The sequence below is a fragment of the Dipodomys spectabilis genome, unplaced genomic scaffold (assembly GCF_019054845.1).
Source record: "Dipodomys spectabilis isolate Male_0828 unplaced genomic scaffold, ASM1905484v1 ptg000130l, whole genome shotgun sequence".
Classification (NCBI taxonomy): Eukaryota; Metazoa; Chordata; class Mammalia; order Rodentia; family Heteromyidae; genus Dipodomys; species Dipodomys spectabilis.
The window spans coordinates 3,317,548-3,342,862 of record NW_024870807.1 but is presented as its reverse complement, the minus strand read 5'-3'; the positions used below and the strand labels follow the sequence as shown (position 1 = coordinate 3,342,862).

Genomic DNA, 25,315 nt, shown 5'->3' with positions numbered 1-25,315 from the left:
GATTGCAGCTCAGGCATGTACCTGTGCTGGAGGAAACAAAACTGGGCTGGAGGCATGGTTTATCAATGCTGTGACTAGCCCCAGGCCTTGAGTTCAAACACCCAGAAGGACCAAAACAAAAAGGCCATTCTCAGGCAGTTAACCACTAACCTAGTCTCTGACACAAAATACAAAAGAGATGTGGATCAAGAGGTAGAATCTTTGCCTTAGCTGCTTGAGGCCCAGATTCTATCTCCTGAGAAGGATCCTCACAGACTCAATCAGGTGAACAAATCTGGAATCCATTCTCCTTGATTATGTAACTGAGGCCCTTCCTGTTCAGCTTCAAGTTCCCTTCCCTCACAAGACAGAGAGTTTTTGTGCATACAGGAGGGAAAGGTTTGCTTGGCCTGGTGGCTCAGGCCTGAAATCCTGGCTACTCAGGAGACTGAGCTCTGAGGATGGTGGCTCAAAGCCAGCCTAGGCAGGAAAGTCCATGAGACACTTAACTCCAATTAGCCACCTTGAGTTCAAGTTGCAGTACTAGTACACACACACACACACACACACACACACACACACACACACACACACAAAGGATGGGAGAAAGGGAGAGGAAGGAGAATCCATCTAACTTAGAGGTAAAGATAGGGATGGTGAGAACTTAAATCAAGTGGTACCAGCAGCCACTAGAAGAATCTGGGAAATTCTCTCCTGGAGTCTCACCCAGAGGGAGCAAAACTCTTGCACCCTGAGTTTGGTTCCATTACCTTTATCTGAGTCTTTTTCTTTTTTTTGGTTGGTCGTGGGGCTTGAACTCTGGGCCTGAGCTCTTCAGTTCAAGGTGAGCGCTCTACCACTTGTGCCACAGCGCCACTACCATCAACCACCTGCATTTGAGATACTGGCCTCTAGAATAGTGAGAGACTAAATCTCTGTTGATTTAAGCCCTCAAGGTCGACACCAGCACAACCATCTACATTGCCCAGGTGATGGCTCTCAAGGCTACAGTAGCCAGGCTGGAATTCTTCCTGCTCCAGTCCCACCTGCGTGGAGCCTCTCTGCCCCGCGAGGTTCTGCTTCTCAGCTCAAAGAGGCGGTGGCCCGCACGGCCGGTGGCGCGACGTGGGTTAAGGGGGCGTGTCCGTGGGCGGGGCCCGGGTGCACGGGGCGGGGCCGGGGCGGAGCGTCCGGCCGCACCTGGCGGCGGGGTCCTCGCGCGCCGACGCCTGGCGCAGCTCCGGCAGCCGCCGCGGGAGCCGAGGTCCCGGAGGAGCCGTGCGGAGCTCAGCCACCACCGAGCGAGGGCGGCGTCGCGGCCGGAGCCGCCATGGCCGAGTTCCCGTCGAAAGTGAGCACGCGGACTAGCAGCCCCGCGCAGGGCGCCGGCGTCTCAGTCTCGGCGCTGCGCCCGGACCTGGGCTTCGTGCGCTCCAGCTTCGGGGTGCTTATGCTGTTGCAGATGGTGAGCGCGCGCGACCCCGCGGGCTGGGGGGAGGCGGGGGGGGGGGTCCCCGTCAGGACAGGCCGGCAACGGGATCCCGGGGCAGGGGGGGGGGGGGCATCTGCATTTTGCGCCCAGCACATCCTCAGCGCAGGCTCGCGCGCCCCGACACCCCGCGCCTACCTCGGGGTGCTCTTCAGGATGGGCGCCCCCAAGTTCGCCCTGCAATCTTGTCACCCCGAGACGCCCCCTCCGGCCGACCCCGCAAACCTGCTCTGTGCACCCCTGGTTTGGGCGCCCCAATGTCACCGCGGCCACTCACACCTGCTGCAATCGCGGCGCCTCTGCCTCTCCCTCCCCCCCCCCCCCCTTTCTGTTTTCTTCTGTGTCTCCCATCTTTCTCTGTGTCTCTCGCCTTCAACCCCCCTCCCCCCGCCCCCAGCCCTTCGGTGCTAGGCAAAGTCCACCTCCTGCTCAGCTCCTTGGGCTCCGCCCCGGACCCCTGGCTGAGCCTCCGAGCCTCTGCTTAGCGCTTGGGCCTCGATCCCTGGGCTCCCTCCTCATCCAGGTCCTTCTGGCTTGCTCTGGGGGCATCTGCGAGGCGTTAGCTAGTTCAGGAAGCCCCGAGGGTCCCTAAAATCACGCCCTGCGCTGTAGAGAGTAATTTGTGGGAAGCAGAAATCAGACTCCTAACGCCTCCTGACCAGGGTGCAGACCCCAGCTGTAGCGAACCAGAGGGAACATCCCACCCCAGGCTGCAAAGCCTGGGGACGTCAGCCCTTCTTCTCATGGTACCTTCCTGATCTGCGTGCCAGATGCCTGCTTGTCCATTTTCATTGGACTGGGGTGGATCTGGAGGAAGGCTTGGATCCATTTTCCCATCCACTGAGTGGGTTTTCTCACCTGCCCCTTTCCTGCTGGGGGCTGGTAAGGCAGACCCAGGCTGGGTTGCTGGGTGATCCCCTGGCGCCATCCCAGCGTGGAGATCAGCCCCTCAGGGAGCCCCCCCCCCCCACCTGCTGCTTGCTACCTCTGTCTGGATTCCTCAGATTTCCTCGGGCAGCGCCCCTCCCCACCCAACCTCTGAATGCCTTGCTGTTTGTTTAAAATGAAGATTTTTAGACTGCACACCCCGAAGAAATGTAGAATTTTGATTTGAATCTTAGGAAGTACAGCCTGAAATCCACGTTTTAAACCTGAGTAGCTTTTATTTTTGTTTTATTTATTTTTTGTTCATTGGTGAGATAGTCCTGGGAGTTGATGGCCTCTTCTGGAACTAATCACCTCAGTTTCCTCACCTGGCAGATAGGTAGGAAAAGGAGGACACCAAATCTAGTTCTCCATTTCTAGTGGGAAGAGCCCTGTGAGTGACAGGGCTGGCTGGGGAGCCTCAGGGACTGGGAGCCTGGTCAGAACTACTCAGGAGGCTGAGATCTGAGGTGCACAGTTCAAAGCCAGCTTGTAGAAAAGCCCATGAGCCTCTCATGTCTAATTAACCACCAAAAAGCCAGAAGTAGAGCTGTGGCACAGATGGTAGAGCTTTGAGCAGAAATGCTAAGGGACAGTGTCCAGACTCTGAGTTTAAGCCCCAGGACTGACACACACACACACACACACACACACACACACACACACACACACACACACACACGTCCTGAGTGGGAGATCTAGTGTGCAGCCTGGGAGGCCATGGAGGAAGTGGCTTTTGATCTGGGAATTCACACACACACACACACACACACACACAGGTCCTGAGTGGGAGATCTAGTGTGCAGCCTGGGAGGCCATGGAGGAAGTGGCTTTTGATCTGGGAATTCACCCGAAGCTGAGACAGAGGAAGCAAGTGTGTGAATGAGGCTGGAGATAGGAGAGCTGAGGGGAGTTAAAGGGCTAATTTCTGGGGTGGCCTGAAGCAGAGGGAGCATGCACCTCTGCCAGAAGTGCGGTGGTGGTAGTCACCTGGGTGATCTTGGAGCAGCAGGGGCTGGTGGGGGGGGGTCTGTGTGGAACGTGGGGGTTAGTTCTTATTGAGTAGCCCCTGGTGGAAAGGACAGGAGCATTTTGCATCTAAACGATGAAAAGTCTAATAAAGGGAACAAAAGAACTGGAATAAGAGGGTTCTCTGTGGTTTGAAGGGACTGTGGAAGCTGCCTCTGGAGGAGGCTTGTGGTCTTGATTTGGGGGACCCCGTGAGCTCAGCAGCCCAGCCATGAGCGCCTGGTCTCCTGATACCAATGCAGACACAAGTCTGGGTCTAATGTAGGTCCCACTGGGAGTCATGTAGTGGAGCGGAGCTGCTGGGTATGCAGATTGCTAGGGACAGACAGGCTCTCAGGGTGGTGCTCCCACACCTCAGCTACCATCCCCCCTAAAGGAGTTTGGAAGACCTGCAGGCAGCCTGGAGCTGGTTGGAGAAGCTGCTCTGAGCTGTTTCTGTGGCAACAGGCAATTCCACTGGATCTGAGATAGGGGTCCACCCAGCAAGGCCACAATTGTTTCTACCAGCCAGGCCCATGCTGGGCAAGAGGCCCATTGACCACAGCTTCATGTCCTCCTGTTCTCCTATATTTGACAAGTGAGGAAATTGAGGCTTAGAGGTCATTCTTTTGCCCAAGATCTCACAACTTTGTGAGTTTTTTTTTTTTTACTTTTGTGGTTCATGTTCTTTTCTTTTTGTTGGTTGTGGGGCTTGAACTCTGGGCCTGGGCGTTGTCCCTCAGCTCTTCAGCTTAAGGCAAGCGCTCTACCACTTGAGGCACAATGCCACTTTTGGTTTTCTAGTGGTTAATTGGAGATTAGAGTCTCATGGACTTTCCTGCCCAGGCTGGCTTTGAAACTTGATCCTCACTCAGCTTTCAGCCTCCTGAGTAGCTAGGATTACAGGCGTGAGCCACCAGCACCCAGCAAGTTCATGTTCTTTACTATGACACTCAGCCCTGCTCCTACAAGGCGAGGGGTTTGGTTTGTTAGGAGTGGTTAGGAGCCCAGTACCTGCCTGGGATCAGGGATAGGGGAAGGCTGCCTGGAGGGGGCTGGAACTGAGGCCCTCAGCTTGCCAAGATTGTACTTCATAAAGATGCCCTGCAAAACACTCTCAGTATTTCTCAGATTTGTTTCTTTCCCATTTCCCAAAGCTGCTTCCATAAAGACTATTAGTTGGGGTTATTAAGACGTGTAAGACAGAAAAGTTCATGTATTTCTAAAGGTTGATGGTAGAGCGAGGAATTGACTTCAAAGACAGATAATATGACTACTTTACCAGGAATCTGTAGCAAGTATAAAGCTCTTAGTTCACGGTTGAGCTTCCCAGTAACTTGAGCAAAAAGGGAACCATGAATGTATGCAGCTAGCCTTGAAATGGAGAGATAGACAAGTTTGACCTAGAGACAAGTCTTCTGGTGATAAAAACATGGAGTCATCCTTCAGGCTGCAGTTCTTCATGCAGCCAGGGAATGAAAGAATTTTATGGACGGTGTGGTTAACTGGTGTAATACCAAGCCCAGTAGCCTATTTTTGTCACTCATGGGGCTGGAACTCAGGACTTAGGTGCTGTTCCTGAGCTCTTCGGCTCTAGGCTAGCACTCTACCACTTTGAGCCACAGTACCAATTCTGGTTCTCTAGTGATTAACTGGAGATTAGAGTCTCACAGACTTTCCTCCTGGTTGGCTTTGAACCATAATCCTCATATCTCAGCCTCCTGAGTAGCTAGGATTACAACAGGTGTGAGCCACCAGTGCCCGTCAGTTTGTAAGTTCTGAAATCCTCCCCTACCTGTGGGGAGGAAAATGGCTTTACCTGGAGTTACTGATGAGAAGCTAAGGCTCAGGGAGTGAGGAGCTTGTCCAGTGTCACATAGCAAAGAGTAGCCTACCTCTCAGACAGTCAGGACTCACCCAGATCTGGCAGTCAGAAACCTGGCTCTCATTATACTTCCTGTTTGTTTTGTTTTGTTTGGGGGATGGGGTTTCAGGGTGCTTTGGAAAAGGAGAGCAATTTCTGGCCGGGGAGGCTCATCAGAAGTCTCTTTGGAGGGTTTTCTGGCAGAGGTGAGCATAAAGGAGCTAGCAAAATGGAAAGGGGGAGAGGGTAGGAGGTTCAGAGAGGTATGGCGATCCATACCTCTAATGCTAACACTGAGGTAAGATGCCTGAGGATGATTGCTACTATGTAGCAAACCTGGGCTACAGAATAACAAAAACAGAGAATGGGGGAACTCAGAGTAGATCATACAGTCAAAAGGCCCCTGATGTGTAAGCAGTGTGAAAGCCCTGCAGTAGTAGTGCCATTTGTGCTGGGCACCTTCCATCCAGCCTTGTTTGCTTAGTACTCTCCCTCCTGGGACTGGGGTTGGGGGCAGCGGGTACATAGCTCCCAGTTTTCAGGAGAATAAACAGACCATAGGCCTCACCTGGCACCTGATCACACTGATCCATTAGATCTCAGTGATCTATGAAGTGGAGCTAAGTGTAACAGGTGTGGAAGCAGAGACCCTTGGGTTCAAATCCTGCCTCTGCCCCTTCCAGGTTCAGGATTTGGAGGAAGTTCTCAATCTCCCCCTGAGTCCTGGTAGTGGTGGGAGACTACAGAAAGTCCTGCCCACCCTGGGCAGGACTCACCCTGGTGTGTTTAGGATGAAAGACAGGGTCCACAGGGCTTTGAGATCCCAAGGCTCTTCTTTCTTTCTTTCTCTCTGTCTTTCTTTCTCTCTTTCTTCTTTCTCCCTCCCTCCCTCCCTCCCTCCATCCCTCCCTCCCTCCCTTCCTCCCTTCCTTCCTTCCTTCCTTCCTTCCTTCCTTCCTTCCTTCCTTCCTTCCTTCCTTCCTTTCCTTCTTTCCCTCTCTCTCTCTCTCTCTCTCTGGGTCTGTCTCTGAGCCCTTTTGCTCAAGGCTAGTGCTCTAGCACTTTGAATCACAGCTCTGCTTCCTGTTTTTGAGGGGTTAGTGAAGATAAAAGTCTCATAGGGACTTTTCTGCCCCAGCAGACTATGAACCTTGATCCTCAGATCTCTGCCTCCTGTATAGCTAGGATTACAGGTGTGAGCCACTGGAGCCCCATTCCAGGGCTCTTTCCAAGCCCAAGAAATCCAAGGACTGGGTCAGGGACAGAGGCTCAAAGCCTCCACACTGGGAGGTCAGGCCTCTGAGGCTGGCTGTTCCATTCTTATGCACTGGGAGTGTAGGGAGATTCTTCTTCCATTCCAGCCCCAGCAGGTGGGCCAGAACTCCAGGGAGGGGACAAGGCAGGGTCTGAAAGTTCACTTGGACCTGGAAGGGGGCTGCCTGCTTGTTGAGGTCATGGAATGTGAGCAAGGGCTGTGCTGGAACTCCCCGCCTCTGAGACCCAGTGCTGTGGGGTACACTGGGGAGATGCAGTGGTCCCCATCAGCATTTTGGGCCCCAGTGTTCCCTGAGCCTGGCACACAGGCCCTGTTTTGTACATTTCTGCCACATTCTTGCTAACTATAACTACCTAAGGAGCATATGATGTATGTGTGTGTGTGTGTGTGTGTCCGTGCCCCTATCCTGGGGCTTGACCTTAGGGCCTGGGTGCTGTCCTTGAGCTTTTGTGCTCAAGGCTAGTGCTTTACCACTGGAGCCACAGTGCCACTTCCAGCTTTTTGGGTAGTTAATTGGAGATAAGTCTGGGCTTTCCTGCCCAGGCTGGCTTTGAACTGTGATCCTCAGATCTCAGCCTTCTGAGTAGCTAGGATAACAGGTGTGAGCCATCAGCACCTGGCTTGAATCAATTTTTCTTTAAAAAACAAAAACAATAACAAAAAATCCATAAAGCCAGACATAGACAAGGCTGAAGTTGTCCTTGGGTCAACTTCAACTGTTGGTACAACTGCTTAGGGGTGTGTTTTTAGTCCTTTTCTTTGCATTTTTAAAAACAGTTATGTTTTTCTTCTGTATCAGTAAGTTGCGTTGAGATTTCTTTGTGACCGTACAGCCCCTGTCACCTTCCTTTTTAACTGTGGTAGAGTATCTGTAGCAGTACAATAGTGGCTCATAGAGCTGCTTCTTGATTTTTTCATGGACCCACTGTGGGTTTGTAAAATTCTTCTATTCTTGCTCATGGCTGGCACTCTACTATTTGAGTCATGCCTCCAGTCCAAACTTGTTTTTATTTTTTTTGAAAAATATTGTATACAGCAAACACTCAAATGGTACAAAGACTAACTGGTAAAATTTCATCTCCCATTACAGACCCATACCCTACCTGCCCTCACCCCTAGATCAGCACTGATCATACTGTGAATGTCTTTTTTCTTTCATGTCTTTATTTCTATATTTTAATTTTATTTTTTGTGGTATTGGGGATCAAATCACACATTCTGGGTGAGCAGTCTATTATCTATTCCACAGCACTGTCTTTCTTTCTTTCTTTCTTTTTTTTTTTTTTGTCGGTCGTGGGGCTTGAACTCTGGGCCTGGGCGCTGTCCCTCAGCTCTTCAGCTCGAGGCGAGCGCTCTACCACTTGAGCTACAGCGCCTCTTCCGGTTTTCTGGTGGTTTATTGGAGATAGGAGTCTCACGGTCTCTCCTGCCCAGGCTGGCTTTGAACCTCGATCCTCAGATCTCAGCCTCCTGAGTAGCTAGGATTACAGGCGTGAGCCACCAGCGCCTGGCTCTTCTTTCTTTCTTTCTTTCCTTCCTTCTTTTCTTCCTTCCTTCCTTCCTTCCTTCCTTCCTTCCTTCCTTCCTTCCTTCCTTCCTTTCTTTCATTCTTTTTGGACTCTGGGTCTGGGTACTATCCTTCAGCTCTTCAGCTCAAGGCTAGTGCTCTACCACTTTGAGCCACAGCACCACTTCTGGTTTTCTAGTGGTTTACTGGATATAAGAGTCTCATGGACTTTCCTGCCCGGGCTGGCTTTGAACCCCGATCCTCAGATCTCAGCCTCCTGAGTAGCTAGGATTACAGGCGTGAGCCACTAACACCCAGCTAATTTTCAATATGTTTATTAAAAAACATCAAAACAATAGAATGGAAGAATGCTGTGAAAAATCTACCTCCTTTGGTTAGAGTAGACTCTTCTGTGCCTCTTGTTTCCTATATATTTGAAGACAGTGTGTAAGGTGGTGTATGCAAATATGGATCTGAATATGCAAATACAAATGGAGAATGTGACTGTGGGAGAAGTCCATTTCTCCCTATTTACATGTCTGTGAGCTGTGCATTGCCTTATTTGTGTCCTTCTTGTCTTAGTGCGGGAGCTGCAAAGCCTCCTCAAAGGCTGTGATTGGTGCTAGCCTTTGGATAACAGGAATTTGGAATTTCCTTTAAAAAAATGTTTATTTAATTTTGACCGTTGTGGGGCTTGAACTCTGGGCCTGGGAGCTGGCCCTGAGCTTCTCTGCTCAACGCTAGAGCTCTACCTCTTTGAGCTATATTTTCACTTGCAGTTTGAGATTGGAGTCTCATGGACTTTCCTGCCCCAGCTGGTTTTGAACTGTGGTCCTCAGATCTCAGCCTCCTGAGTAGCTAGGATTAAAGGTGCGAGACACCAGGAACTGGCTTTGTTTTCTTTTTTTTTTCTCTCTTTTGTACCCTGCTACAAGGAGTGGCCTTGCACATGACATCAACGCTCCGATTTCATGGACCAGAGGCAAGTACACTTGTGATTTTGATAGAGGTGGCCACATGCCTTCTGTTCAGGTTTCACCTGTCCCAGGTAGGTTTGTTCCCGCAGCCGCCCCAGCTGCTGACAGGTGCGGGTGCGGATGTGTCTCAATCTGATAAGCCAACATGGCTGGTCAGTGTACTCATTTCTTTTGTCCTCCGAGATATGAGATTGACCTTTAGAAAATGTTGCAGAGGCTGGGCGCTGGTGGCTCACGCCTGTAATCCTAGCTACTCAGGAGGCTGAGATCTGAGGATCGAGGTTCAAAGCCAGCCCGGGCAGGAGAGACCGTGAGACTCCTATCTCCAATAAACCACCAGAAAACCAGAAGTGGCACAGTAGCTCAATTGGTAGAGTGCTCGCCTTGAGCTGAAGAGCTGAGGGACAGCGCCCAGGCCCAGAGTTCAAGCCCCACAGCCGACCAAAAAAAAAAAAAAAAAAAGAAAGAAAGACAATGTTGCAGAGCCTTTTGCTTTTTCTTGTCTGTTCCACAGACAGTTTGGCTTTTTGTCTTGTCCTTTTCTAGGAGCTCTGGAAGCTGTGCAGATAATTTTCTTCCTACTTTGCTTTTGGTGTTGTTGCTGGTTGGTATTTTATTTTGCCAAGGGCTCCGTGAGGGTTTCTCTTTTTCTTTGCTTTTTTTTTTTTTTTTTTTGCAGCTTCTGGAAATTGAGTCATAGTGAGTCCCTTTCCGCTATGGTAATGAAGAAGTTCTATGCAGAGCTCTTGGATCTTCTACACTAATCACAGTTGGGGAGATGGTGTCTAGGAGTGTGGGGGTAGCCAGGCTTAACTTAGCCTTTGACGCCTAAAAGTGCAGCAGTCCCTCTTTCTCCTTGGAGATCTGTTCTAAGCAGATGTCTGAGGCCACCCATAGTTCTAATGCAAAACTGTGTATATATTCCCTCTCTCCCTACCTCCTTTTTTGGTGGTGGTGATGCTGGGGTTTGAACTCAGAACTCTGTGCTTGTTCAGCAACCCCAGTTCCATCTCTTTCTATATGTACTGGCCCCATAGGTATACATAATTGTGATAGTTTTATTTATAAATTGGACACAGAAGAGAGTAATAGCAATAGCTAATAAAATGCAACAATTATAGCAACGAACCTTCGTAAAAATTTTCCACGCAATATTTTCTGGCTATAGGTACCTGGAACCACAGAAATCAAAACTAATGGTGTGGTGTGGTGGTGGTAGTGGTGGTGGTGGTGGTGTGTGTGTGTGCACTGTAGTAAAGGGAAACTCCAGAATTGGCTGAGGACTCTGCTTTATGTTTTTCTGCAATTAATTTTATAATTAGTTGCTGTCATGGCAGGTAATCCAGATTTCCTATTTATTAGTGATTTCAGTTTCCTTTTTGATTAGAGATGCTTGTGTTATGTAAAAATCCATTTGCTGGGTGCCTGTGGCTTACGCCTATAATCCTAGCTACTCAGGAGGCTGAGATCTGAGGATCATGGTTCAAAGCCAGCCTGGGCTGAAAAGTCCTCATGAGACTCTTATCTACAACTAACCACCAGAAAGCCGGAAGTAGCACTGTGGCTCAAAGTGGTAGAGCGCTACCCTTGAGCAAAGAGAGCTCAGGGCAGCACCCCTGAGTTCAAGCCCCATGACTGACAAAAAAATAAAAATAAAAAAAAGCCCATCATTGGGGGGACTCCTTATGTAGGTAGTTGAGTGCCGCCTTCCTGCCCTGTGTAATGATGGACAATGTCTGGGCTGGGGTGGGCAGCGCACACACAACCACATGTAGTCTGGGAGCATTTGTGTGGAGGAAATACAGACATGACTCCCTACCCGCAACAGAAACTGCACACAGCGTCCAGGCGTTTCTTATGTGTCTGTTCAGACACTTTTGGATCGAATGTCACAGGTTAGTGTTTCAGTACTGAAACCTTTTTCATCTGGGTATGGTGGCTCCTATCTGTAATTCCAGCACTTAGCAGGCGTGAACATGAAGGAGGATCAGAAGTTTGGTCTATAGGGTGACACCCTGTCTCAAAGCAAAACAAAAAAATTAAAATAAATGAGGGGAAAAAAGGTGCAGGTACTTTGTGGAGATGGCAAGGCTGTGAGGGACACAGATGAATGTGGCTCAGGCCCAGAGAGGGCAAGACACTTTTCTCAGGACCCACAGCAGCAGGTAGTAGTTGTGAGTTCTGAGTAGTTTGCTCCTGGCAAAGGTAGGAGGTATCCCATGTGTCCTCTGTATAAGTGGAAAGAGGCTATCTAGCTCCTGAAGGGACAGAGGTCAGAGGTTGGGTCTACAGAGCTGTCCCCAGGCCTTGGGCAGTTGCTCTTTTTCCTTGTCAGCTGATGGCTTAGAGTGAAGTTTAGTGCAGGCCAGGCCTGGTTTTCTGCTCCCTGGTGATCTGGGAGCTGCACCCCCACATTGGTCTCTATGGTCACCACAGGATGGTAGCGTGCTAGGCTGTTTTTCTTGGCAGCCTAGTGAACCCCAGCCCTAACACAGAACGCAGCCTTGATGGCTGGGCAGAGTTGGCCCCTCCTGCTTGCCCAGGGAGGAGATGCCAGGGTGGCATGCCAGGGTCCTAGGGAGGCGAGGGCAAAGGTCAGCCAGCAGTCAGAGTGTGAGCTGCCCTGGAACATTCCAGCCTTAATTGAGCTCTCCCCCACTGCCATCTGGGGTGAGGAGGTGGGCGGGTTCTGGCTCCTTCTGGAAGTCAGGCTCACAGACTATGAGGGAGATGCCCTCTCAGGCTGCCCCAGTCCTGTCTCTCGCCCCCTGAGAGTTAGTGACAGGGGATAGAGAGTCTGGACTCCAGAGCTTTCCAGCCCCACCCCATTCTCTGCCTGACCCTCCGGCCATTTCCCCACCTTCCAGGAGCTTCACTGGGGTCCCCTGAGTGACATGGGGAGCTGGCCCAGATGGAGGGAGGGAGGGAGGCAGGGGGGACTGGCAGTCAGGCCGAGGGGCTGCTGCTGGCGGTGAGTGCCAGGGCTCCAGCCCGGCCTTCTCCAGCTAGGGTTTGGCTCTGTGTGGCTGGGGGGTCCTTGGTGCTGGGGTTCCTCTGGTGCTGGGAATCAGAGGGGAAGGAGGGAATGTGGCAAGCTGGTGAGGTGTTGGGGGAAGGGAGAGAAGAGGGATGTTCCGGGACATGCAGAACGCAGGGGTGCTGTAAGGTCTGGAGCCCCATCTAGAGCAACCTCATCCGGCAGCTAGAGAAGGCAGCATGGGCCTGGAGCTGGGGTTTAGTTGGAGGCAGAAGAGTTCCTGCTGGGAAGATGTTCTAACTCCCAGGGGAGCTGCGTGCAGGGGCTGTGTGGCTCGGCCAGGGACCCTCCCCTATCCCAGGGATCTGAAGGCTCATTGCTAAGATCCAAGACTAGGGACCTGGGTGCTGGGCTCCAGGATAGCCCCTGCCATGGACCTAACCTGGGAAGAGTGGTCCAGCAACCAAGTGGTTGGGTTTGGCCCTTCCCAGGCCCATTTCTCAGAGACGGGAAGGGAGGCGGGGGCAGCGTGGGGCTGGGCTCTGACTCCACTGTCAGGCTTCCTGGAGAGCTGGGTAGCAGGGCTCTCTGGTGCTCTGCCCAACCCCAAGTTCGGCTTGGGAATTCCAAGGTGATTTTCTGGCCCTCCCCTGGCATGAGGAGTGGGTGGTGTGTGTGGTGGTGTGGCCAGCCCAGGCGCCGGAGCCGCTGTCCCCTGCCCCTTTGTCTCCCATAATACAATGGGTAGCTTTTGGTCCCCATAAAGTCCCTTTCAGTGTAGGGAGAAGGGCCAGGCGGGGGTGGAGGCTGGGCCTGGGCAGGCCAAGTTCTGAGTGTCCTCAGGCTGCCCAGATGTGTCCCCAGTGAGGGGAACCCCAGGAAGGAAGGGGTCCTCCCCTGTCCTGGGCCTCAGTTTCCTGCTGATGTAGTAGAAAGAGCCAGGGAGCCTGGAGTGGGCTTGCGGCCTTGCCCCTGCCCAGCAACGCCCTCGTGTGGTCTCTTCAAACATCTGTTCAGTTGCCAACAAGTCAAAAACGAGAGCACATAGAAATCCTCGTTCTAGTGTTGCTTAAGACTTGCTGGGTCTGGCCCGTGTTTCCAGCCATCACCCGCATGGTGTTCTTCTCCTGAGGCCTTCTCCCTCCTCCCCAGTCCTGTCCGTGGCCCTGACTCCTCCCGTCAGCCTGCAGCCCCGAGCTGCTCCCCTCCCCAGTGCTCAGGGGGGCATCTGCCACCCACAAGACCACTCCCAGCCTGCTGCCGCTGTGAACTCCTCCTCTCACAGCAACCTGCCAGGTGACAGAGATGGGTACCGCCCTCCCAGCTCCCTCCCGTGCCAGGTGAGGAAGCAGACCTGAAAGCCACACAGAGAGTCCACCCGGGTCTGACGATGCCCAAGGATTGAGCAGGGGGAAGAGCTGGAGCAGTGTCTTGTTCAGGGGAGTTGTCTTCACCCTGGTGGGGTTGCAGTCAGTCTCTCGTAGGGTGTGTGAGTTAGGCACTTAGAGGAGGCTGAAAAGCCACAGCCCTTAGACTTGGGGGAACTGGTAGGGGACATATAGTGGGCCAAGCACAAGTGTGTGTGTGTGAGAGAGAGAGAGAGAGAGACAGAGAGAGAGAGAGAGAGAGAAACAAGGGCCAAAGGGGTAAATAGGGTCTTCCTGTCACCCCTCAGCCTGTGAAGAGCTTGTAAGTACAGCCCAGGGGAGGCCCCAGTCCCCCCCCCCCCCCCCCCCCCCCCGGCCCAGCTGCGTTCTCTGTATCATGGGAAGGGCCAGCACTGCAGGCCCCGTATCTGGGTGGAGCCCCAGTGCCTGGTACTTGTGGTTAGATATGTTTGTTATCTCACTGGGCCCCATGACTGGGGCAAAGAGGAGGAGCTCCATGCTTAGTCCTGGTGTAGTGCTCAGCCTGTGCTGGGTATGATGGAACCACTGGGCCCCTCTGACTTCATTTATACCTCACCACCACCACCACCCTATGAGGTTGGCAAGTGCACATAGCACAGAGAGAGTATGGAACCGGCCTCTAAGTTGGCAGGGCCAGAGCTTGATCCCAAGGAGTTAATTTATACCAAGAGCACACCATTGGATCAGCACATGGCAGCCTTCCACAGATTCAGAAAAATGGAGGAATGTCCCCGGATTGTCCTAGGAAGTCCCATACTTAGCTAAGTGGCTTAAGGCACAGAAATGTTTTGTCTCACGGTTCTGTGGGCCTGAAGTCTGAAATTGAGACTCTGACAATCCTCTCTCCTGGCTTCTGGGAGTGATTGGCAATCCTTGGCAATCATAGCCTGTCTTCATCTAGCCTTTTTCCCTGTGTGGGTCTCTGTCCAAGCCCCTCCTCGGACCCCCCCCCCCCCCCAGCCCTGTTCTAATATTGGGTTTGAAGTCAAGGCTTCGTGCTCAAAGCTGATACTACTTGAGCCATACTTCCAGTTGCAGCTTTTTTGCTGGTTAGTGGGAGATACATTTCCCAGCTTTGTCTGCTTGGGCTGGCCTTGAACCTGCATCCTCAGATCTCAGCCTCCTGAGTAGCTAAGATCACAGGCGTGAGCCACCTGTGGCCCTGCTCAAATTGCCCTGTTCTTACAAGGGCACAAGTCCCCCTAGTCCAGTGTGACCTCCCCGTAACTCACCTGCACAGACAGAGTCTGCAACTATGATGTCACTTTTACTGGTGCTTCAGTATTGAGCACACTCCAGGGACACAATTCTACCCACAACAAAAGGCCTCCTGGGAAGATGCCCCATTGGGAGGGGTAGCAGCTGTGGCAGGGTTGTCCTGAGAGGTCTGCTTCTTGGTTGGGGCTTTGTGACAGATCCTCTCTGGCCATCAGTGGTGATTTTTTTTTTGGGGGGGTCCGGTCGTGGGGCCTGAACTCTGGGCCTGAGCGCTGTCCCTCAGCTCTTCAGCTCAAGGCTAGCACTCTACCACTTGAGTCACAGCGCCACTTCCGGCTTTTTTCTTTTTGCTTATGTGGTGCTGAGGAATCAAACCCAGGGCCTCATGCATGCAAGGCAAGCGCTCTACCACTGAGCCACCTTCCCAGCCCCAGTGGTGATGTTTTATGGAAATCTTTCCCTTTTGCCGAGTTGGTGAGCAATTAATTCTTTGGTGATGGTTCCTTTTGTGAAGGTTCCTTTCTGGCACTGTGATTCGCATTGGAAACTAAGGTTCCTAATCCAAGTTCTTTAAGCTTTTTAGAAAACATGAGAAATGAGTCCCATGTGCCCCTGAGATTTGCAGACAGTCCTATTTGTCTGCAGCAGGGTCTGTCTGGGGAGCCATTTGAGCATTTGGGAGTTTGGAAGTGTGTGTGTGTATGTGTGTGGGGGGGGTGTTGGCTCTGTGTATGTGTGTAGACACCTACAGAACCTTGTGCAGAAGGGCACCCACACAGACATCTGTCACCTCCCTGTCCTCCCTGGTCTGGGCTCCCATGTCACTGTACCTGTGAGATCTTCCTGGACTCTCTCCCTACAATGACATCAGGCCCCACTGCCTTCTTGTTCCCTTCTGCACCCACTGCCCTTCCTGTGACCCACCTTAGTTTGCTTGCAGAGGGTTTTGCCTGACTCTGCTCACTACAGAGGGGGCTCCAGGAGAGCAGTAAGTGCAGCAGAAGGGATTCAGAGAGGTGCACTGGGGACCCTGGGCTGGGGCATTTGAGCTGTGTGAGGGTTGCAGGAGGAAGGCCTCAGGGCAGTGGAGCCTGGACCAGGCCCTGGAGGGGCAGGTTGGGCTCTTCAGACTCACCCTCCTGCCCCCACACCAGCTACTTACTGCCATTTTCCTATCTCTGGGCAGTGGCCATGATAGGACAGGTCCTCTGACCCTGTGCTACAGCTAGCTGGGAGACATGGAGGAAGGGGTTCTGGTGGGTCCTCCAGTGGGCTGGGGCTAAGAAGTCCTACAGCTTCTGGAATTGAGGCCTGGGTCTTACTACCCTGACAGGGCCAGAGAAGGGGAGCCCTGTCCAGATCTGGTTCTCCCTGGGAGAGCTGGGGCCAGGAGAAACCAGTCTATCTGGTTCCAGTGGTAGAATGGGCCTTCCCTGCAGTGGGGAGGGGAGCCAGGCCGCACAGCCAGAAGGAACACATTCCTGCAGGCTGTATTTGCTGATCTGGAAAGCAGGGGTGGGGTAGCAGCTGAAGGGCAGGGACAGGGGTTTTCTGGGTGCCCAGCCCTGCCCTTGGAGGCAACTGAAGTGCCTCAGGTTTCATGTCTCCTAGTCCTTGAGACGGGCAGATCTGGGTTCCAATCCTACCTGGCTTTTTACCCATGGTGACTACAGTCATGTCTCTTGAGCATCTATTCAGAAAATGGGGTGACTCGTGGGGGTGGGGTCACGGGCGGCACCTCCCATGCCTGGCACAGAGCAGGAGGTGTGAGGCCCTGTGACAAAGCCTATGAGTTCAGAGGCAGTCAGGAGAGCATCGACTGGCCTTGCTTGTTTGATCTTGTTTGCTCCACCTTGCCTCGCTTCTTTTTAGATCTACACATTTGTCCCTGAGAGGCCACTGGTCACCTGGAGGTGCCTGAGGTGCCACCTCCATAGTATTTGTTCTGAGGCTTGCGGTGGGGTGTATCTCTTAGGCAGGGTGCCCTTGGGGTGGGTGGTAAAAGGTGGGTGGGCCCTGTTCTAATACATCCTGCCCCGGAGTCCTCACTACTGAGGCCTCTGCCACTGGTGTGCCTGTGGCTACAGGCCAGGGCTCCCTGCTACTCTGCCCCTTCTACCTCTCTGGAAAGTGATCCCAGGGCCACTGGTTGCTTGTGGAGGGGGGTGGTGAGAACAGGTCTGGGTGAGCTGAGCGGGTGCAGAGTAGAGAAAGACTCCCTGGGCCTTCTGCCTAGAACTTGAACTCAGGGCCTTCAGTTCACTTGCTTACATAGGGTTTTGCCTGGCTCTGTTTGCTACAAAGAGGGCTTTTTGCTTAGGGCTTATGTACTACTACTTGAGCCATACCTCCTCTAATGCCTATTTGGTCGCTAACTGGAGAGAAAAATTGCAAGGATTTGTTTGCCCAGGCTGGCTCTGAATGCAGTTTTGCAGATCTCAGCTGCTTTTTTTTTTTTTTTGTCAGTGGTGGGGCCTGAAGTTGGGGCCTGGGCGCTGTCCCTCAGCTCTTCAGCTCAAGGCTAGCATTGTACCACTTGAGGCACAGCACCACTTCTGGCTTTTTCTGTTTATGTGGTGCTGAGGAATTGAACCCAGGGCCTCATGCATGCAAGGCAAGCACTCTACCACTGAGCCACCTTCCCAGCCCCAGATCTCAGTCTTTTTAAGTAGTTAGGATTACAAGTGTGTGCCACCAGTGCCCAGCCTGGTGACCACAGGGGGTCATTGGTTCCCAGGGATGTGCTGTTGTGGCAAGGGAAGGCAACCCAGCCTGGCCCTGTCCTAAATGGGCCCTCTGCCAAGCCATACTCTGTAAGCTCTCCTGCCCCCTGTCCCCTGGCCCTTGCCCTTTGCCCCGATGGGGAAACTGTCCATGTCAAATTCCCTGTGGTAGGGCTGGGAATGTGGCTTAGTGGAAGAGTGCTTATCTAGTTTGCAGGAGGACCTGGGTTTGATTCCTCAGTACCACATAAACCCCCCCCCCAAAAAAAAAAGTAAATAAAATTAAGAAAAAAATAGAATCAAATCCCCCATGGCTCAGAGGGATAAAAGCAAACACTGTCATTGTGTGGGATCATGGGTTCTCCAGTAGCTGTGAGTTTGGTATGCACTGGTACTTTTTTTTGTTGTTGTTGTCAGTCATGGGGCTTGAACTCTGGGCCTGGGCACTGTCCCTGAGTAATTCAGCTCAAGGCTAGCACTCTGCCACTTGAGCCACAGCGCCACTTCCAGTTTTCTGGTGGTTTATTGGAGATAAGAATCTCATGGACTTTTCCTGCCCAGGTTGGCGTTGAACCACAATCCTCAGATCCTCCTGAATTGCTAGGATTACAGGTGTGAGCCACAGGTGTCTGGCAGGTACTTGTTTTATTAGTGGTGATCACAGCACAGAGAGGTTATGCGCTGGGATCACACCAGTGATGAGTGGAGAAGGAATTAAGCCAGGCACACATACTCCTGGCATGTCCAGGCCCCTCCTGCTACTCAGTGCCACATACAGACTTGGGTTTGCTGGAAAGACAGGATGCTAGGCACTTGCAGAGCTGGGCAATTGGGAGTCAGGGAGGTGGGGCAAGAGAGGGCTTGGGGAGACATCAGGTGGCTGGTCATCAGAGTCCTCCGGGACCTAGTCAGCATGAGGACACGCAGGTTTTATTTTATTTCCCTCTCTCCCACCCCCCGGTTGTGGGGCTTAACCTCAGGGCCTGGGTGCTGTCTGTCCCTGGTCTCTTGCTCAAAGCTAGCACTCTACCACTTTGAGCCACAGCTCTACTTCTGGTGTTCAGGTAGTTAATAGGGGATAAGTCTCATGGACTTTTTTCCTGCCTGGGCTAGCTTGGAACTGTGATCCTCAGATCCCAGCCTCCTAAGTAGCTAGGATTACAGGTGTAAACCACCAGCTTTCAACTTCTTTTTAAGAAGTGGATGAAATTTATATCACAAGATTAACCATTGTACACAGGCTGGTGTTTTAATCCCGTCTCTGGGACTGCATGCCCAGACAACTCCCAGGGTCATGCAGGTGACTTGATCTTCCTTGGAGCAGATTTTCCTGCATCCCTGTCCAGGCACAGGTCTGTACTGGGTGTTGGGATACAACCATGAGATAGCTCTGCATCTGCCCTCAGGGAGATCCGAGTCTGGGAAAGAAAACCCTACTACCTCATGTACCGGGTGCCTGGGGCATGAAGGTTCTAGAACCCAGGTTACAGGAATAGGAACTATTATCTCTGCCACATGACACCCCGTATCACATTGCATAGTGAAGGTCAAAGAGAAATGAGTAAGAGTGGCCAGGCAAAGGCCCTGACACAGAAGTACATAGTGGGGGCCAAATCAATAGTTCTTGACAGAAAAAAAAAATGGTCAAGGCCAGAAGCTAGGCCTGTGGTTTCCAGCTGGAGTTGGGGATCTCTGAGAGACCATTCCTGTCTTGTCCCCACAGGTGCTGGGGCTGCTGGTGTGGGCCCTGATTGCTGACACCCCATACCACCTGTACCCTGCCTACGGCTGGGTGATGTTCGTCGCTGTCCTCCTCTGGCTGGTGACAATCGTCTTCTTTGTCCTCTACCTGTTTCAGCTGCACATGAAGTTGTACATGGTGCCCTGGCCGCTGGCGGTGAGTCTCACGGGCACTGGGGGTAGCTCCAGGTTGACCCCTCTGGCCTCTGGGTGACCACAACAGGCCCACTGTGACCTTCCATAATGAGGAACAGTGGGTGGAGGTGGGCAGGGGGAGGTCCTTGCTGACCCCCAGCTCTCCTGCAGAGCTAGGGTCTGGGGAGATCGGTGGTTCTGGTGGCCCAGATTTTTTTTGGGGGGTCCGGTCATGGGGCCTGAACTCTGGGCCTGGGTGCTGTCGCTCAGCTCTTCAGCTCAAGGCTAGCGCTCTACCACTTGAGCCACAGCGCCACTTCCGGCTTTTTTCTTTTTGCTTATGTGGTGCTGAGGAATGGAACCCAGGGCCTCAGGCATGCAAGGCAAAGCGCTCTACCACTGAGCCACCTTCCCAGCCCGTGGCCCAGATTTTTAAGAGCCATGCTTGACTTTGGGTCTGTTGAGTGGATTCAAATGAGGCCATCTAGAATTTGGAAAATTCTGTTCCTTTTCATGGTCAGAATTGGAGCCTGAGTTGCCTGGGCTGGTCATCTGTGGCTGGGTCCGGGCAGGCAGCCCTGTGATGGATGGAGGCTAGGGAGGCCAGAGTGGCCCAGGCTGGGGCCTGGCATGTGTGGGAGGCCTTGAATCCAGAGGCGGGGCACCCCAGGTTTGCTCTGAGGCAGTCCCAGGATGGAGGAAGTACCCTGGACAGAGAGAAGGCTGCTGGGGTTTTCTCTGACCAGGAAGCCTCCACAGCTGGAGTCTGAGCCTTTCAGTGAGCAGAGAGGCACGTGATTACAAGACTAGGCAACATTGTTTGCAATTCAATGACTTGTCAAACCAAGGAAATGTGAGTCACCCTCAAGACAGAATGGGCTTGTTAGACCTTGACATCACTGGCTGGAGCCAGGCAGGATTTGCAGTGGCTGCTGGGGCACAGTTGGCAAGAAGGTGATCTGAGGGCAAGCAAGCAACAGCCTGCCTTGGAGCTCCCTGCCCCATGACCCTGGCTTCTAAGAGGCCTGTGGAGCTGAAGGCCTCCGGCTTCTAAGACATGTTTGGGCTCTGGTACAGCTGTCTGAAGGTGGCTGCTTTCCAAGGCCCCAGTGGCTGGGCACCATCTCTAGGCTCTTGGACCAGTGCCAGGCCAGGCAGAGAGGGTGGGGCTGCCTTTGGAGAGGGATTTATGGACAGCCCATCCTGTGTGGATCTTCTGGTCAGGGCTACTAGTCACAAAGGGTCCAGGCAAGATGATGTGTGAGGTAGGTCAGGAGGGGCCTAGAAAACATGGCCTATTATCTGTCCTGGAGACCCACTACTACTCAGGCCTGTTGGAAGTGCTGGGGTACAGGTCCCTTGGAGCCAAATCTTTTATCTTATAGCACTGAGGACCCAACTCAGGGTCCTGTGTGTGCTAGGCAAGTGCACTGTCACTGAGTTGTATGTCTAGCCCCAAGAGTTTTTATTTTTTAATTTACTTATTTTGTTGGTTGTGGGGCCTGAACTCTGGGCCTGGGCTCTGTCCTTCAGCTCTTCAGCTCAAGGCTAGTGCTCTACCACTTGAGCCACAGTGCCACTTCTGGCCTTTTATGCTTATGTGGTGCTGAGGAATTGAACCAGGGCCTCGTGCATGCAAGGCAAGCACTCTACTACTGGTCCCCAAGAGGTTTTTTTTGGTCATGGGGCTTGAACTCTGGCCTGGGCACTGTCCCTCAGCTTTTCAGCTCAAGGCGACCACTCTACCACTTGAGTTACAGTGCCACTTCTGTTTGTTGAGTGTTTTATTAGTGACAAGAGTCTCACAGAGTTTCCTGCCTGGGCTGGCTTTGAACCGCGATCCTCAGATCTCAGCCTCCTGAATAGCTAGGATTATAGGCGTGAGCCACCAGCGCCTCATTCCCAAGAGTTTTTATTTATTTATTTATTTGGTCCAGTCGTGGGCCTGAACTCTGGGCCTGGACGCTGTTCCTCAGCTCTTCAGCTCAAGGCTAGCGCTCTACCACTTGAGCCACAGCGCCACTTCCTGCTTTTTTCTTTTTGCTTATGTGGTGCTGAGGAATCGAACCCAGGGCCTCAAGCATGCAAGGCAAATGCTCTACCACTGAGCCACCTTCCCAGCCCCCAAGAGTTTTTAATATGAAACTTTTATATAAAAATTTGTTGCCAGGGCTGGGAAGGTGGCTCAGTGGTAGGGTGCTTGCCTCTCATGCATGAGAGCCTGGGTTTGATTCCTCAGCACCACATAAACAGAAAAAGCCAGAAGTGGTGCTATGGCACAAAAACAAACCAGGAAAAAAAAAACCCGACAAAAACAAACAAATGAACAAACAGAGAACTATGGCTGAGTTCAGTGGCTCACACCTATCAGCCTAGCTATTGAGGAGGCTGGGATTTGAGGATTATGGTTGAAAGCTAGCCTGGGCAGGAAAGCCTGAGATTTTTTTTTTTTTTTTTGGGGGTCCGGTTGTGGGGCCTGAACTCTGGGCCTGAGTGCTGTCCCTCAGCTCTTCAGCTCAAAGCTAGCGCTCTACCACTTGAGCCACAGTGCCACTTCCGGCTTTTTTGTTTTTTGCTTATGTGGTGCTGAGGAATTGAACCTAGGGCCTCAGGCATGCAAGGCAAGCGCTCTACCACTGAGCCAACTTCCCAGCCCCAGCCTGAGATTCTTATCTCCAATTAACTACCCCCTCCCCCAAAAGCCTATTTTTTAAAAAAAGCCAGAAGTGGGGTTGTGACTGAAGGGGCAGAGCACTGGTCTTGAACACAAAAGCTCAGTAGCAGCATCCAGGCCCTAAGTTCAAGCTTCAGGACCAGCACAAAAAAAAAACCAGGAAAAATACAGCAAAAAGGGCCACCAGCATTTTGGAGGTGGATCTGGGGCCTGAGTGCAGTCTGACTTAGTGTCCTCTGAGATCCTGACTTTGAGGTTTGCCTTGAGCCTAGGATGTGGCCAAAGGGAGGTGTAGATTCTCCCCCTGGAGAAAGCTGACCCCCATCCCACATCCCCAGCCAGCCTCAGGCTTGGCCTTAGTGCCGGGAGGCAAGGCCTGGACCCTGTGTAGACTTAGAGGTAGATCACAGGGTTTGCCTGGTGCTGCCGTCAGGTCATTCTTCAAGCTTTCCCACCGTCCCACTTGGCTTCAGGGGAGTGTATCACACTTCCTGCCCTGCTGAGTCTTACGTCTTTCTTCCTGCTTCTGCCAGCTAATGGTCTTTAATATCACTGCCACCATTCTCTACATCACTGCCTTCATCACCTGTTCTGCTGAAGTTGATGTGAAGTTCCTGAAGGGCACCCGGTCCTATAACCTGCGTGCTGCTGCCTCTGTGAGTACGAACCCCCCCCCCCCCCCCAATCTCTGCCCGTTTGAGGCCAGGCACTGGCCATCTCCTGGCACTACCTGAATGCTCAGGGGGTCTCCACAGGGAGCTAAGCTCAGGTGGTGATGGAGTTTAGTGAGTAAATCTGGAGTGGCTTGTGGTGTCCAATGGAAGTTATGGGTGAGCTATGAAGCTCTGCTGAGAATCCCTTGTGCCCCACTGATTTGGGGTATGCCAACAACAGATCCTTCCTTGTCCCTGGCAAGTGCACACGCAAATTGGATTTAGGCCCTATCTGGGGCCTTGTAGTCTCTCCTAGCCAAGTCCAAAATTAGGCTCAGTCATCCCCATACCTGTCATACTTGCTCCACAAGGCCCTGTACACTTTGCTGCAGTAAGAAAGGTCTACTGGTCTCTTTACAGACCAGGAAACTGGCTCGGACAGGCTAAGTATGGTACCTGGAGTTGTTATATCTGGGTAGGGAACCTGTTGGTTTTAAAAAGCAGTGAACTCAGTTGGGTATGGAACATCTGAACACAGATAAAAGAAGTGTGAGTGTAGAAAATGTGTGGGGTAGGGCATGGTAGTGCATACCTGTAATCCTCACACTTGGGAGGCGGAGACAGGAGGATCATGAGTTTGAGAATATCTGAACTCCATAGTGAAATCTTGTCTCAAAACCACCAAACAAGCCGGGTGTTGTTGGCTTATGCCTGTAATCCTAGCTACTCAGGAGACTGAGATCTGAGAATCACGGTTCAAAGTCAGCCCAGGCAGGAAAGGCTGTGAGACTCTTAACTCCAATTAACAGCCAGAAAACCAGAAGTGGCTCTGTGGCTCAAGTGGTAGAGCACCAGCCTTGAGCTGAAGAGCTGAAGGACAGTGCCCAGGCCCTGTTCAAGCCCCATGATTGACAAAAACAAAAAAACGACCAAACAAGAAACCTGGATGTTTTTTGTTTTCCTTGTGATGCTAGGGCTTGGCCAGGTAAGCCCTTCCCCAGCCAGAGATATAGAGGGGGCTTTGATCCTGTTACTTTTGTCACATTATCCTGACACTCCCTCCTATGAGGTTTTAACTGTTTTCCCCACTCAGCATGCAATGCCAACCTTCTCAGCCACAGCCACCAGCTTTGGATGAAGGGGCTGGTGCCTCTGTCCTACTGTCCCCCAATACTCCATTCAGATTGGTCATCTGGGTCCCTTTTCCTTTCAGTTCTTCGCCTGTCTGGTGATGATCACCTATGGAGTGAGCACTTTCTTCAGCTTCCAGGCCTGGCGAGGAGCAGGCAGCAACGCAGCCACCAGTCAAATGGCTGGTGGCTATGCCTAAGCCACCTGTGCTGTGGCCCACACCAGTGCAGGGCTACCTACATGCCCAGGGCCGGGGCCCTGTGGGTCAGCGCAGCGCCCTGCTCAAGGGACATCAGCTCTTCAGTACCCCTGAGGATGCAGGCCTGGGATGAACCTGTGTGGGTGTGGTTAAGACTTCCTCATCCCCCTTATTCAGCAGAAGGTGACGGGGGATGTGGGGTTTTCTCACCGGCAGTCTTGCCTTGGAGGACCTCAGGCTCCAAGGCTGGGCCCATCCCTCTCACTCAGCGCTAAATGCACTAACAGACTCCAAGCCTGAGCCCTGAGCTGCCATAGGATAAGCTAACAAGCAACACAGATATCATAGCCTTTGTTTCTGGAGAGCCAAGCAAGCCCACCACCATTCCTTAAGGGGCCACCCTGACCTCCCCCAGGCCCGTGTGTCACCCAGCAAGGCAGCCTGGTAACTTCCTCAGCTGTGATCCTCCTTGTGAAATGGTGACATCCATGCAGACTGCTTCCCCAGGCTGCTGATTAAGCTCATGGAATGCAGGAGGGAGGGAACAGGACTTTGCCTGAATTGTCACATGGTTGGTGGTATCTCTGGGTTTTTTGTTTTGTTTTGTTTTTTACAATTTAAATAAAGATGAAGGAACTTATTTGGAAAAGATGTTGAAATCGTAACTGTGGATGTGTGTAAACTCCAGGAAGCGGTAGATGAAGACTGCAGAGACTCCAAAATGCCTATTCGAGGACAGGCCAGGTTGCAGAGTTACTCAGTGCCACTAGCCAGCTGTCCTGAGGGAGGATTGCTCTACTTGCTGTAGACTCTGTCTCAAGTAGTCCTGGCCTAATGTATCTGAGGGTGGAGCTCAATGGCAAAAGATATATATGATTACTGCAGTCCCTCCATACTGCACCCCCAGGAGTCCAGATTAGCTACCCTTGTGCTCATAGCAGGGATTTCAGTAACATTATTTGCCTCGTAAGTGTGTGAAGCTTAGAGATGCTGTCATCTAGGTGGCTGCCTTCTGTACCTCAGCTGGTAGACAGCAAGCGGAGGGCAGCCCAGTCTTGAGCTGATTTTGCCACTACCATGTAAGCAACACCCTCTGAATAATAAACTAAAAACACTTCTAGGCACCTTTTAGTACTTCTAATATATATATATATATATATATATATATATTATATATATACACATATATATGTATATCCATAAGCTGGGTGGCGGTGGTGGCTCACATCTGTAATTCTAGCTACTCAAGAGGCTGAGATCTGAAGATCATGGCTCAAAAGCCTGTCCAGGCAGACAAATCTAAGAGACTTTTATTTCCAATTACCCAGCAGGAAGCCAGAACTGGAGGCATAGTTCAAGTGCCAGTGCCAGTCATAAGTGAAAAAAATAAAGTGAGAATGCGTGGCTTAGAGTTCAAGCCCTAGTACCAGTA

At 52.0% G+C, this 25,315-nt stretch overlaps 1 protein-coding gene across 1 annotated transcript; it reads left to right on the top strand.

The window, feature by feature from the left end:
* Nucleotides 1-1,180: 1,180 nt before the first annotated feature.
* LOC122116291 (plasmolipin) lies at nucleotides 1,181-24,534 on the top strand. The gene is made up of 4 exons (XM_042689937.1): nucleotides 1,181-1,444; nucleotides 19,075-19,248; nucleotides 22,434-22,556; nucleotides 23,767-24,534. The coding sequence occupies exons 1-4, from the start codon at nucleotides 1,310-1,312 to the stop codon at nucleotides 23,881-23,883; spliced, it is 549 nt and encodes a 182-aa protein (XP_042545871.1). The 5' UTR covers nucleotides 1,181-1,309; the 3' UTR covers nucleotides 23,884-24,534.
* Nucleotides 24,535-25,315: the final 781 nt, after the last annotated feature.